General features: G+C 42.5%; 1 protein-coding gene across 4 annotated transcripts in view; it reads left to right on the top strand.

Annotated features, from left to right (window-relative positions):
* PECAM1 (platelet and endothelial cell adhesion molecule 1) overlaps positions 1-14,022 on the top strand; it is a 46,116-nt gene extending 32,094 nt beyond the window's left edge. For 2 of the 4 annotated variants that reach the window (XM_053375311.1, XM_053375309.1), the window contains 3 exons: positions 2,739-2,792; positions 6,022-6,044; positions 11,516-14,022. In XM_053375311.1, coding sequence (XP_053231286.1) covers positions 2,739-2,792; positions 6,022-6,044; positions 11,516-11,545 — 107 coding nt within the window. In that variant the 3' untranslated portion in view covers positions 11,546-14,022. The remainder of the gene's footprint in view (positions 1-2,738; positions 2,793-6,021; positions 6,045-11,515) is intronic. The other 2 variants (XM_053375312.1, XM_053375310.1) reach the window with 1 other exon arrangement.
* The last annotated feature ends 1,722 nt before the right edge of the window (positions 14,023-15,744 follow it).

Below are 15,744 nucleotides of genomic sequence, written 5' to 3'. Positions count from 1 at the left end.
GCCAGAAGGCCCTCGGCGCTGGATCTCAGTGTCCGGGCTGAACGATGGCGGTGGAGACGCTCCTTCAGGTATACAGGACCGAGGCCGTTTAGCAATGTTGCAGCAATGTTACATCAGGGCCTAGGCTCCTTGGTGGTAGAGTTGAATGGTGGTTTGCTGCAGACCGCCAGAACTCCTCTAAGTGTCGCCACTGCTACTTCTTCTACTGCCTGAGTGCTGGATAGCTGCGGTGAGCATCTGTGTCCCTTGCGCCTTAAAATACTTGGGCGCAACATGTCATCACTGATCTGCAGTAACACTCCATGGCGTCTGGCCACATTGTGGGAAGTTGCAGTGGCCTGCTGAAGCCGCCTGGTACACAGAGAAGCAATTGCGGCACTTCATGTCCCTGCCTCATACTTCCAGGCGTTGCAGATGCTGCTCTATGCGCTGCCACGGGCGGAGGAAGGGGGTGCGGTGAGTGCGGTTTATCCCGGGTGTCATCCCTGAGGGGGGAGACATCGTTGCCCCACCCCCTGGGACGCTAGCCCCGCCCCCGTGGACAGCTAGCCCCTCCCCCAGGTGCACAGCATGTGCGCCGCTCCAGGTGCTGGAGCAGCTAGCTCTGGCTCTGTGTGCTGCTACTTCCTGGTCTGTTGATCCCACTGTTGCCACCTCTGTTTAGCACTGCAGGCCTGCGCAGCACCATGTAACCCCGGTGTTATGTACTGAGTTGAATAGTATCCAAAAGGCAGCAGTCTGATTGGTCCTAGAACAATAGGATTCAGAATGCAGCAGTCTGATTGGTCCACAGAAGCCACCCAATCCAGCTCCAGGTGGAAGTGAAACCGCAACCTGATTGGCCTACAGGAGAATCCCGGAATTAGCCAATCACGTGGGGCCCATAGTGTAAATAATGTATATAAAGCAGACATTCTGGGGGCACTTCCATTCCTCCTCACCACTATGAGCTGAATAAAGAGCATGAAATCCACTCTCGACTCCGAGTATATTTCACGCGCCCAAGGCCATTGGAGGAGCACTGAAAGAACTTTCCCCATAGGCTCTTCAAAACCAGCTGTGATGGGAAGAGGTCCTAAATGAGGGCCAATTCACAACTCCAGCTGCCCACTATTACACCCGGGACTAAACTTTTTACATCCATTGGTGTACATTGCTTCCCCTTGATCATGGAGCCAGCACTCCAGGATTTTCACATGGCTGCTGTGCACCAGCAGACTTATAAGATCCTGTGAATGCCGTTTTTAAGGAGGACTGTCCCCATTAAGTTCTCTCCTCCCTTGAAGCCGTTTCAAATTAATGCATCTAAAATGTGGGAATCAGACCTTGCAGAAATCCGTTCTTCTTTTTCCTTATAACCTGGGATAAGGAAAACCTGATCAACAAGCTTCTGCATGGGTACTTGCACTGGAAAAATGAGTCAGTTGCTGGGAGGCGGTTTCAGTGTCCAGACAGGAAACGCTCACAGGGTCCCATTGCCACCCACAATATGCTGCGGAAAAACAAATGTTCTCAAGCGGAGAGAGGCCTGAGAAATCCTTGCTGTCTTTCTCACTTTGGAATAAGGCCCTAGAAGTGGCTTTGTGCCTCAGGAAACCTGTTTTACCAGTTTCCTGCTTCAAGACTCCAGACATTACCCCTCCAAAGCGCCCTCTTGTTGGAACTGAGATGTTTCCCAACAGGAGGCCACAGTAAAGTATGTGCCATTGAAAGAGCCTCTAAACTTCTCATATGCTAATCGAAAGATTATCCCATCTGTGAGTATACACTTGCAAAATAGTTGGATCATTTTACCGTTCTTTTCATTGGGTGTCCTTCACCTAAGTCAGGGCTCAGCAACCTAAGGTCCATGGGCCACAAGCGGCCCCTGGGGGTCGTTTAACTGGCCCCTGAGCTGCCCTCGAACCAAGCCGCCCACTCGGTGTGTCCCCGCACGCTGCGTTAAACCAGTGTGGCACGGCGACTCCCTTCCGCAGCACCGAAAATTGTGTCTACGCAGACGCGTGAAATCGCAGGCACGTGTGTGATCTGGCCCACGAAGGGATCTCCACTGGAGTGAACCAGCCCAGGCGAGGTAAACCTTGCCGAACTCAGTGTAGAATGAATATTGGAATGAATGGCCCTAACTTAGTCATTTGCTGTTGTTGTTGTTTTGTTGTTTAGTCGTTTAGTCGTGTCCGACTCTTCGTGACTCCATGGGCCAGAGCACGCCAGGCACTTCTGTCTTCCACTGCCTCCCACAGTTTGGTCAGACTCATGTTTGTAGCTTCGAGAACACTGTCCAACCATCTCGTCCTCTGTCGTCCCCTTCTCCTTGGGGGTCTTTTCCAGGGAGTCTTCTCTTCTCATGAGGTGGCCAAAGTATTGGAGCCTCAGCTTCAGGATCTGTCCTTCCAGTGAGCACTCAGGGCTGATTTCCTTCAGAATGGAGAGGTTTGATCTTCTTGCAGTCCATGGGACTCTCAAGAGTCTCCTCCAGCACCATTAGGTTCATTAATTTCAACAAGGCTGTTCTGAGTAATGTTTAGTTAAATACCACCCATTGTAATGCTAAACTGTATAGCATGGATTTGCGGTTGTGCAATTGAATGTCATTCTCTCCCCCCCTGCATGCCCCCTAAGTCTATTCTAGGGGAGGGCAGATTTGGAGATGGGGTGGAATTCCATTGCACAAGCGTAAAGCTTTCTACTGGTGGAAAGAGGGCTCATCCACACTTACTTTTGTTCTGCATTTCTAGGCACAGGTTCGGGCTTTCAAGGTCCGTGTCCGACAGGAAAGCACGGGGCAAAAGGTAAGTGTGGATTAGCCCTTAGTGGAATACCACCCACCATTGTATTCAACACAGTTTTGTTGTCTAGGCCTTTCTCTTAAAGCGGAGGGAAAGCTGGTAATGATAACAGTGAATAAATTGTTGGAAACACAATACAGTGGTACCTCGGGTTACAGACGCTTCAGGTTACAGACGCTTTAGGTTACAGACTCCGCTAACCCAGAAATATTACCTCGGGTTAAGAACTTTACCTCAGGATGAGAACAGAAATTGTGCTCCGGCAGTGCGGTGGCAGTGGGAGGCCCTATTAGCTAAAGTGGTGCTTCAGGTTAAGAACAGTTTCAGGTTAAGAATGGACCTACAGAACGAATTAAGTTCTTAACCGGAGGTACCACTATATTCAGAATGGAACGTATGAGTGTTTTCATGCATTCCAGTTTGTTATTGGTATGAGCTTTCGTGTGCATGCTCACTTCTTCAGATATGTGCATGCACACGAAAGCTCATACCAATAACAAACTTAGTTGGTCTCTAAGGTGCTACTGGAAGGAATTTTTTAATTTTGTTTTGACTACGGCAGACCAAGATGGCTACCTACCTGTATCTGTACATAGTATGTGAGCAATGCATATCTCATTTTTCAAAGTTGGGACTCATTGACTTGTAGAGGGTGCAATGAAACCTGGCAACCATGTCCTTTGCTTTTGTTTTAGGCCAGATTTTGGGGGCTAAACAATCATTTAATTGCATCACTTTATTAAAGTCAAAGGATATCTGCACCAAAGGATTTGTTGCAGATAACGACACACTTCTAAAAACCTCTATGAGACATACTTGTAGACCTACTCGTAAAACATTGCTGGCCACCTAGACTTTTGATTTAGGGTGACAAAGACATGGGATATCCGTTGGTTTCCCCCGGTTTCCACACCCACCCAGCCACAGTATAATTAACAAACATCCCTTCATTTGAAGCTTTCGAAATACACAAAATTTATAATTTCCTCTTTCCTGGTAGTACAATGCTTAGCATGCCACATGTGACTTTAATAAATTGTTTCGGATTTGTTTATTTCAAATGGCTCTTTGATCTAACTGTTGGTTCTGAACTGCATCTACTTCAACAATCCCGAATGTTGTGCCTACGTTATCATGACCTGTCAGTATGAATTAAGGAGTTGAGTCAACTACTCCATCTCCCCCCCCCCGCCCCGCACATCTCCCCCCTTCACATTGCAAGACCAACCCTGTATTTTGGTGGGCAGAGCGTAGAATGGGAACTGGAATCAGTGCCAACTCCTGACTGTTTGGAAGCTACTTCAGCACAATATAGAGGGAGAGCATTTAATTAGCACTGAAACTGTGTGCAAGGGCAAGGCTGCCATACGTCCAAGATTACTGGGATTTCAAAGGCAGAATTTCCAAAAGGTGGCGTTTGTTTAAAGAAAACTCAACAACTTTGGGGGTGTCCTGGTTTTTACTTTTTGAAATATGGCAACCCTGTGGGTCAGCTGAGAATTTCTTATTTTATTCTACACACAGAAAGAGAAATGAGCATAATATGAATGTAGCTCTTTAGTAAAAACCTACGTTAGCTTTGTATCATTTCCCCCCATTTACAATTACAGTGGTACCTCAGGTTAAGAACTTAATTCGTTCTGGAGGTCTGTTCTTACCTGAAACTGTTCTTAACCTGAGGTACCACTTTAGCTAATGGGGTCTCCCGCTGCCGCGCGATTTCTGTTCTCATCCTGAAGCAAAGTTCTTAATCCAAGGTACTATTTCTGGGGTAGCGGACTCTGTAACCTGAAGCGTCTGTAACCCAAGGTACCACTGTATAATTTTTGAACGGAGTTTACTGACTTCCTCTTCTTGCTTAACATAATTAGTTTTCTGCTTCATTGTAAAAACCTCTAAGCAGTTTACATGGAACGGAATACACTTTCAAATTATTGATAAATGTTATCAAGGTAAGATGAACACAAAACAGGGAATCAGGATAAATGAACAAAGATATCACACCGTAACACCTCCCCTCAACGAACATTGGGAGCTGTAGTTTGATGAGAACAGTGTGGCGCCATCAGCAAACCTCACTGTTTCACTGCTCACCCCTAAGTCTAGGTCATTTATAAGGAAATACAAAAGGGCAGGTCCTAATACTGATCTTTGTTAGGACTCCACTTCCTCCATTCCTTTATTGGGAGAACTGTCATTTCATTCCTACTTTCTGCTTCCTGTTCTTTAACCATCTACAGATCCATAAAAGGACCCGCCCTCATATCCTGTGACAGCTAAGCTTACTTAGGAGTCTGATGCAGAATTTTATTGCAGATTTTTTGAGATTCCAAGTACTGTACACAGTGCTGAGTGGATCACCTCTCTATGCTTGTTGACAATCTCAAAAGAACTAAAAAGTTTAGTGAATATGGATGTATCCTTGCAGAAATCTTGCTCTTCTATAAGCTTTTATAATGCTTTCCACCCAGGAACAGGTGTGGGAGGTGTCTGGTTCTATCTAAAGATACATTTTCTGTAATAAAAACAACAACAAAATACGTTTAAAAATATAATGCTTTCCCTCAGTTTTCCTAGAAATAGACATTACACTATCTGGCCTGTGATTTTCCAGTTCCTCTTTGGATCCCTTTTAAAAAACTGGTGTCATATTGGCCACTTTCCAGTCCTTGGGTGTGGAAGCTGTACTATGGGACAAATTACATATTTTTGTTAGAGGACCAGCAGTTTGATGTTTGAACACACCATGGTTACCAACAAAGGAATGGCACGGAATTGGCAAAGCAATTAAAATGTTAGTTTTTGTTTCGACTTCAAAATTAAAATCAACCACTTTGACAGTAAAAGCTTTTTAAAAAGGAGATTCTGATTCAACAGCAGGAATAACCTGCTGGCAGTAAGAGCTGTTTGGCAGTGGAACAGATTTCCATGAGAGGTGGTAGACTTTCCTTCCTTGGAGGTTTGTAAGCAGATGTTGGAAGGCCACCTGTCATGTATGATCTAGCTGAGATTCCTGCATTGAAGCGGGTTGGACTAGATGACCCTGGAGCTCCCTTCCAACTCTATAATTCTATGATTCCATGATATGTTTATTGCAAATGTAACTGTGAAAGCTAGAAAGCACTCAGATAAAAATGGATTCTAGACCTCTTGTTTGTACCTTGATGTGTACGTTTGCACTGTTTTGTTAATTCTCTTACCAGTTCCTAAACTAGATTTTTTTAATTTTCAGATGCTGGAGGAAACAGACATTCAGTAAGTATGCATTTTATTTCAGCCATAAGAACTTGGGAAATAAGAACTTGATTGTCAAAGCAGAAGCCTAGATTTCTGTTTTAATAAATGCTTTCTGTATTTTGTTCATTCTTACAATGTATCCTTACAGTGTATACACTGAGCTGGAAAACCTAATATGAATAATAAGCAACTAGAGGGAGATTCTGTAAATTATAGTTATTTTTAATGTTCAAAAGAATTTAATAATCGCTTTTTTATTTCCTTTTTTATTTTATATCTTCACCTTTTCCCAGTGTAGCCCAGAGTATAAATTAAAACAGATACAACTAAAAACACACAAATATGTAACCCACCCATTAGCTTCATCCATTAACCCTGATTGTCTTTGGAGAAACAGGTAGAGGAGGTAGGATGAAAATAAATAAATGCAAATTGCCGGTATGGTGGGTCTGATCTGGTTTGGAATCACACTGCAGGGGGATAAAATCTTTCCTATCCTCCACATTAGTGTCTTGATACAGATTCTTCCTCAAAAACACACATACAAATCAATTCTGGCAATTGTGTAAAGAAACAAACCCTACACGTAAGGGCACTGATATGTATAGCTAGCATATTGATTAGCTTGGTACAGAAGCATTAATATTGTTATTATTATTATTTATTAAGTTTGTTCACATGCCTTCAACAAGACTGAATCAGGGAGTTCTTGCTGCTCCCTGAGAACAGCAACTTATAGATCTGGAATGGGGTTATTGGGTTGTTGTTTTTATTTTGATTATATATTTTGTGGTTTTATATTTTGATTTTGTTCTGTGAACCACCCTGAGACCTCTGGGTATAGGGCGGCATATAAATTCAATAAATAATAATAATAATAACTAGAAGAGAAAATGCCTCTGGCACATCATAACAGCTTGCATACACAACGTATATAAGATATGCTTATTTATATGATATGCTTATTTTACAACAAATACGGCTTTCTTTTCTAACAACACAGAACACAGATGAACCAGTTGCCATGTGGGTAGTCAGAACCAGATTGCATATATATTTTAAAGACTTGTTTAGTGATCTCTTACAGTGGTACTTGTGCTTTCCTTAGGTTAGAAGCATGGCAATCACAACATCAGAAGCAATATGATTGAGGGGGATCTTTTTACTTCCCCCTATCTCACCTGGTGCATGATCACTGTTTATAGAAACAAGCCAGGGGGAAATTGAGCACATGGTGCTGCCCAGACCAGGACTTCCTCATTGTGTGCCTCTGCATGTGGAATACTGCTTTTGGCTTGTGTTATGTACTGAGTTGAATAGGATCCAAAAGGCAGCAGTCTGATTGGTCCTAGAACAATAGGATTCAGAATGCAGCAGTCTGATTGGTCCACAGGAGCCACCCAATCCAGCTCCAGGTGGAAGTGAATCCGCAACCTGATTGGCCTACAGGTGAATCCCGGAATTAGCCAATCACGTGGGGCCCATTGTGTAAATAATGTACCGTATTTTTCGCTCTATAACACGCACCCGACCATAACACGCATGTAGTTTTTAGAGAAGGAAAATCCGTAGGCATGCCACCCGTAGGCATTTCCTCCATAACACGCACAGACATTTCCCCTTACTTTCTAGGAGGAAAAAAGTGAGTGTTATGGTGCAAAAAATACGGTATATAAAGCAGACATTCTGGGGGAAATTCCATTCCTCCTCACCACTATGAGCTGAATAAAGAGCATGATATCCACACTCGACTCCGAGTATATTTCAGCTTGCCTTTATGAATGCTCAAAGAGTGATATTTAGCAGTGGGATGCTGTGAGCATCTGTTTGAGTAGCAAACCAACAGCAGTAAGCTTTGGGTGTGGTCAGAAGACGGCACTGGATTCACAAGGAAGTCTCCAAACCAAACTTCACAGATGTAGGAAGTCACGTCCTTTGCCTGGTTGCACTTTCACACGTGACCATAAGCACACGTGAGTCATAGCACATTCAGGATATTCAAATGCCCCATAATGATGTGAGTAGGTCCTGACTCTGAATCACAATAGCATCAGTTGCATCACTCAGTGACACAAAATGTGTGCGTACACACACACGCAAAACATTCTTGTTAATAGGTGTTCTTAACAGGCATCCGAGTCCACGTGAGATTAGGAAGAAACTCTTTGTATTCTTTATATCTGACTGTGATAGGACTGAAGGTCACAGAGTCTGTTAGAATATAAACAGACCTATTTTAACAGAGGAACAGTAGTTACCTCATCCCTGTTAATTTCAGATTAGCATTTAATATCTCTGTTGCCTTAGACTTGCATTGTTCCTTGTTAAAGTGCTTCCAGGCGGGTATTTGTGGGGTGGGATCAGTGCTCCTCATGCGTGCAAGTTTTTTGCAGGGTCCACACAATGTTGTTAAATGCATTTTCTTCCATTTAATTCACTTTCGACTGAAGCACTCTGACTCTAAAGCAGCATATTTTTGGTCAAAATCAATAGGTGGAAGAATAAACAAGAGTGACTGATGGTTACTATCTAAATGGCTTTGTAGGAGAATATATTTAATAGTTTGCCCCGATCACTCCTTCTTTAAAATAAGAATTTGTCCAAGGCATTGACCTCTAAAACTTTTACAACATGAGCAACAAAAACTCACCAAAACAATTCTGCCTTTGTACTGGCTTCTTATAGCCTCTTAGGCATATTCAAAGATTCTGTTTTAATTATAAGACCTTAAACAGATCAGATAGATAGATAGATAGATAGAGAGTGTATGTAAGGACAACATCCTATATATCTATTGTCATCATCACCATAAGAATGTGGTGCCATTTTAGTCCAAAAGAGCTGAACTTGTTTGGTAAGGTGATTTGGGGATGAGAGGGGCACAGATTTCCCCAAAATGACAAAAGTGTCAACCAAATTTTGGAAGGCCAGTTGAATCTAGCTAGATTTACATCTGTGTCACCACGCTTTGGGCTGGGCTGAAAAATGCTTTTTGTTTCAATGGGCAAGTTAAACAGACCCTTAAGCTCTCTCATGTTGAAGACAATACACATTTAAAGCACACGACTTTCCCCAAAGAATATTAAGAGACTATAGCTTTTTAAAGGGGTGCTGGGAATTGTAGCTCTGTGAGGATGAAATTACAGTTCCTAGGATTCTTTGGAAGAAGTCATGTGCTTGAAATATATGTTGAAGGGCTGTAGTCATAAACACCACCAACATAGTTTTATAGTACACCAGTCAGAGCTGGGTTTTTGTTTGTCTGTTTTTTGCACTTTTCAAATTGTATCAAACTGCTTTGAATTTAAATTGGATCAATTCTTTCTTATGTTTTAATCTCAAAGAACCACCTCTAATTAAGCTCTAAGAATCGCTGCTTTGAACTTTTAAAGCTGCAGGGATATATGGAATTACTTTAATATATGCCCCTGCATCCCATAATAACCTCATGGATCTTCTTCTAATTGTTCTAATTCAGAATTATAGATGTCATACATTGCATGTGATGCATGGGACTTGTTTGCAGATGCTTCTACAGTGCTCCTTGCCCCTTAATGAATTCTGTCTCAAGCTAGTTTTGAAAGTATCATGGGCAAATTTTGAATTACTCAGAAAGGAACTGGGTGGGGGTTTCCTTCCTGGAATCAGAGCTGGCAATCTTTCTGTGTTATTTAATAGCTGCCACCAGTTTCTGAAAACATATGAAAAGGAAATATCTTAACAATGAGCAACCACTTCTTCAAATACTAATTTGGTATTGTGCTTGATTTGCTTCAGCAATGCAGCTTGACTTTATCAACGTTTTTCCCCTCCATTACTTTGTCTCGTTGGTTTGCTTTATTTGGTCTAAAGCAAAATACAGCCAGAACATACTTTCAGTGTTAAATTACTATAGATTTAAAGGGTGCCATGTTGGAAGATGATATCTACTATCTACCTCTTTGAACAGCTGTCCATTTGGGACACCTTCTGCTGCCATTGTGGTCAAATGAACCAAGCCGCTCTGGGAAAATTCTGAATTGCAGCAAAGATGCTTTTCAAATAACTCAGCTACTCTAAGAAGGGGGTGTGAGTGTTTTCATCAGTACCTAAGAAGAAACTATGGGACGCGGGTGGCGCTGTGGGTTAAACCACAGAGCCTAGGACTTGCCGATCAGAAGGCCGGCAGTTCGAATCCCCGCAACGGGGTGAGCTCCTGTTGCTCAGTCCCTGCTCCTGCCAACCTAGCAGTTCAAAAGCACATCAAAGCGCAAGTAGATAAATAGGTACCGCTCCAGCGGGAAGGTAAACGGCGTTTCCATGCGCTGCTCTGGTTCGCCAGAAGCGGCTTAGTCATGTTGGCCACATGACCCGGAAGCTGTAAGCCGGCTCCCTCGGCCAATAAAGCGAGATGAGCACCGCAACCCCAGAGTCGGTCACGACTGGACCTAATGGTCAGGGGTCCCTTTACCTTTAAGAAGAAATTACTTATGATGCAACAACAAATTATTGTGCTGAAGGCATCCATTTTAAATTCCAGGGAAAACATTACACTGTTGTTGTGGAGACACAAAGAGAGACATAGTTAAAAACCACATAAAGACAACAGAGTGGAAACTATAGGTACACTTTGGTTTGTCTTTTGTGTGGAAAGGAGCAGTCCATTTTGTTCAGATAACCTTACTTTCAAGTACATCTGTATTTACATGTCCATTGGTACCTGTTGGCTGGGCAGAAAAGCCACCCCAAATGCCTTGAGGGGAAATGGTCTGACCAATTCATGTTGCTCACCATTGCAGATGTGCAGTAATTATGCAGTAGGGAAGGAAAAACACATGCTTGAAAAAACTCTCTTCTTTGTCAAAAGTCTTTAGAACATATTCCAGGCTCTAATTCAGGGGTGGGGAACCTGTAACCCTCCACATATTGTTAGATTCCAACTCCCTTCAGCCCCAGCCAATAATCATCACCATCATTTTTAATTTGTATACCGCCTTTCTATCTTACAATACTCAAGGCGGTTTACAAGCAGAAGAAACAAAAAATGTACATCTTATAGCAATCTAATGCAATACAAAAATGTGATAATAAAACATAACTTTAAAATAGGCAGCCTACATCAAAATAGTAACATTTAGCAATCAATTAGAATAGTATAAAATAATAATAACACATAAAAGTTAAACAGAAATCCACTCAACAGTTATAATAATATCTAAACTATAATCAATAAAACAACGGCAAGCCACAGTACATAAAACAATACAATACACATTGAGAAGCAGAAGGTAGAGCAAGACAGGTGGAAGGTGGCCTTTCCTGATGGAGTCTCTCCCCTCCCGGATGTGCATAATGCCAATGTGCATTGCATAACTTTTCAAAATTGATTTTGCATGTTTTTAATTTTTAGCAATCTATTTATTGGATCCAGAGGAGTGTCCTATTTTGATGTGATATTTGATCAACATGTTGGATTTGTGCTTACTGTGTTTTCTTCCCATTGTTTGCAGCGAATAGAAAGTTCTCCCGATGAGACTTAGAAAAGCAGGCAACAGACACCTGCGAAAATGAGGAGGAGGACGATCTACTAGTTCCCAACATTCTGCAGCATTTAGGTGCTCTCAGAAGTCACATTTCGCTTGAGCTGTTGGTAACCCCCGTGGGGCAAACCTAGCACCATCTATACAGTGTTATTGCTGTTCTGCCACTGCTACTGCTTCGCATAGGGCTCACCCACACTTCCACTTGCCCCGCTGCTTCCTCCAAGGAAACCTGCTTTTTTTTACAAACCTCAGTAGGGCTTTCCACAGATTGACATTTGCTTCAGTTTAGTGGTAAAGAGTGGCTTTTTTCTGGGGAAGGCAGCAGGGCAAACGGAAAACCACTTGGACCTGTGCTTTGCAGCCATCGGACAAGCATGAGGATGTGGGTGAGCCCAGAGCGATATACCCTCTCCCAACGTTTGAGCTGTATTTTTGTTTAATGCCATTCTAATCAACAGATTTGTGTGTCCATATGGAGACTGTTTGCCCACCTCTCTTGTTTTCAGTCCTCCAAACCCTTATGGAGAGATGCTATGCCTGCCAAAATGTGAAGCTACATCTGGTCACTTCCCTATGATCCCCGAAGACAGTGCAAGCCACTCTGGCAATTGATTTGTGGCCATAAATGCTGCTGGTATCAAAACATCAGAGTGGGCTTCCCCCGCCCCCCCGGACAGAGGGGTGTCTTACAAACATGACACTCTTTCACACACAGGAAAAATATCCAGTGTGTTTAGTAGCATCGACATTTCATGTCCTGTTTGCATCATCCATGGAATGCCTTGGTGCTCTGTGGCTAGGGTGGGTGGGTAGAAAATGATTATTAAACACCCATTGTCTGCCCCCAGCGTTCACTTTCTGAAGGTGTACAATAAATAAGTCCTTAAAGGATTTGCCTTTTATATATATACAGAAGTGCTACTATTATAGCTGTCTGACATAGCAGGTTTTTGCTTTTGAGACTCAACCTCATCTGCAGACCTGGGCATGTCACAGTAGAACCAAATAACTATATTTTAAGTTGAATATCTGTGCAAAGTTTCTGACTTTCCTAAAGGAGTAATGCCAGTGCAACTGTAAGCTCCAGTTGTTCTTTGTCAAACAACTTCTTACATCGAGGGTTCTTTCATATGCTGCTTAATAGTTCACTGCATAAATTACTCTTCTTCCCATGAGTCAGATGACAGAAAGCAGAGATCACTGATACATTATAGGACTGTGAAGACGTCATATTACTGTGACATCATATTACTGGGCAGAGCAGGAGCACACTTGCTGTATCCACCCTCTGTGACATTCAGCACACGGTCTAAAAGAGTCTCCACATGTACAAACTGCACTTGCATATTCCTGCTTGCACAAAGGGTACACACAGACAGTTTGTACATGCTTAGCTTTTTCAGAAGTTACGTTGAACATAGCTTGGAAGCGGGGGCATGATCTCATTTCCCCCTCGCTAGCACATTACATCTACCCAAAGGGTTACATCTGCATAGTCCACTCTTTAGATCCTTGGTTGGGATTTGAAACAGACCTTGATTTTACATTTGCAGTGTTTTGCCATTCCATCCTCTCTTGAATATATCTCTAGAAATCTGGAAATTAGAAATGATTCCTGGGTATGGGAGGGGAAGCCACGATTCAATAATTCTAGTTCAAAATGTCCCTCTCCTTCATTTGTGATAAATTTTAAAAGACACTAAGCTGATGAAAATGTTGTACTTATATGTGGCACATCTTTTATAATAGGGATTTCATTTAAAACATGTAGCGTGGATTGGCTCAGGACAAGAGTAAGGATTTCATTTTAAAGTGATTGCTATAAAAAGCTGCAATGCTGCCCAATAAGTACTGTAGTCTCACTTTTTATTGGACTTACTCCCAAGGCAGTAATCCTAAGGCAGCCTTTATGCTGGTGCAAGCTTCCATTGATTTTAGCAAAGCTTCTTCTGTCTGTCTACTGTGATATTTGTGCTGCTCATAAAAGCAGGACGTAGACTCCAGCAGAAAGTGATGTGTAAATGCTCAAGCACATATAACACCAGTCAATAATTTATTAATGTATTTAGCCACAAAAACCATGAAGCTACATATAACAAAGAAGTGAAGAACACTAATATCAATGAAACATGGCTTAAGTCATGTTCCTTGTGTTAAATGATCTATAGGCAGATGTTGGGACTAATCTTGTTACCTCTGTGGATTGGTATCCGTTTTTCAAGCAAGGTTTATTACGAACCACAAAAAAAGAGTGAGCCACGCAGGTTCTTGCCAATGCGATATATTTTAATTAATCTCCTTTCAGTTGCTGCATTGCACTTTTGAAGACTTGCCTTTTTAAAAGTTTAGCAGTGACAGGCTCTTTGCAACACTTGGCAAATGCGTTTAGGAGAACCTTGGCCGTGCTTCCCCATTCAAATGTTATTACACTGAATTTGATGAGGTATTTAATTAAAGAATTGACTCAAATGTAATTTGTGGCGGAATCTTTTCTTATTACATTTGTCACACGTGTGTGAGAATATACAAGTGCGGACGTTAGATGGGCATTGAAAGCTTCAGTGATGCCGTTAGCTAATTTTAGACTCTGAACTTCATGGTTTTGGAAACAGTCTGTGTGACTTTTCTTGGATGCAGCCTCTCTGTAGCCAGGCGTGACATTCTGGCAATAATTCTGTGTCTGGCAGCCCATGTTTGTTATCAGAAGTGTTTGGCCCAACCCATCCAGCTGAGTCAAGTTATGATGGGAAAAAGCTACGGCTTATGCCATTCCCACGATTGTCCTAGTGCTAGCACTTGTGTATGTGTACCACTGAGTGAGGGCTAAAGTCTGTGCAAAACCCTGTGCAAAGGGCCAAGAAGCCCATCCCTTGTGCTAGCTGAAGGCACTTCAAAGTGGTGATAAAAACATCCATGGAAGAGGGCGACGAGGTAAGCACATGAGGTGTACACACTGAAAATGAAAACACAACATAGGGTCCACTGGCATTCTTGTTTCAGTGGATACCAGCCCTTTTGTTAGAAGCTGGAATTGGAATGCGCACCATTTTGGGTACAGCTGTCCAAGGTTTGGGAGGGTTGGAGGTTTAAAGAATATCTAACACCTTATGCCAGAAGGACTGTTTTGGTTCTCTTTGCAGCAGCTTCTTACTTTGTCTAACCATGTCTTTGCATCCACCCACCTACCCTTGCCTGCTTTGCAGGGCATGGGGAGAAGACCAGCAATCTGCTTCTCTGTGATGATGACCAGCTGTCAGTTGTGCTGTCAGGGTAGGACTTTGGGGCAAGACCCAATTCAGCAGAATGCAGCAGGGTTGGCTTCCTCCGTGTTGAAGTAAGTGAAATAGCACATATTAAGTAGCCCTCTCCACTCCAGTAAGACCATCAAGCTCCAAGTGTAGCACTGTGGAAATTGGCCTGTGTAGAATAGGACACATTCCTATACAAATGCTCCATACAAGAGTTCCTCTGAACCTTAACAGAGCCGCCTTTAGCATCGTAGGACTCAGCTATACAGCTGCAAATATAACATTTTAAGTGCATTATACAAATGTGACACTAGATGGCGCCAGTGAGCTAATGGCAAATTCCACATATATTTTAAAACATTTAAAAAATATACAGTGGTACCTCGGGTTAAGTACTTAATTCGTTCCGGAGGCCTGTTCTTAACCTGAAACTGTTCTTAACCTGAAGCACCACTTTAGCTAATGGGGCCTCCTGCTGTCGCCGTGCCGCCGGAGCACAATTTCTGTTCTCATACTGAAGCAAAGGTCTTAACCCAAGGTACTATTTCTGGGTTAACGGAGTCTGTAACCTGAAGTGTATGTAACCTGAGGTACCACTGTATATGGGTAGAGTCAGCCTTAGTTACTATTCTCTCTGTACTCTCTCTCTCTCTCTCTCTCTCTCTCTCTATATATATATATGTTCCAATAGCTTTACAGCCCATATTCTTCGGGCCATGCTAGGTCTTGATTTCTTACTACAGTATTATTCATAATAAACAAATTTTTGGAACATTTTAAAGCACAAACCTCCTCTTCTTGGAAGTCTAAGTCTCAGTGAGTTCAACGAGGACTTAATTATTCAAGGGCTACTGGAAAGCACCATACAGAATGCAAAGTCAGGGTAGGAATAGCTTATAATGCAAGCATCTCCTATTGAAATGTCCTTTTCTACATAAGTATTTAAGG

This window comes from Podarcis raffonei, chromosome 2 (assembly GCF_027172205.1).
Source record: "Podarcis raffonei isolate rPodRaf1 chromosome 2, rPodRaf1.pri, whole genome shotgun sequence".
Taxonomy (NCBI): Eukaryota; Metazoa; Chordata; class Lepidosauria; order Squamata; family Lacertidae; genus Podarcis; species Podarcis raffonei.
Note: the sequence above shows the minus strand (reverse complement) of the source record. Positions and strands in the feature narration are given on the sequence as shown.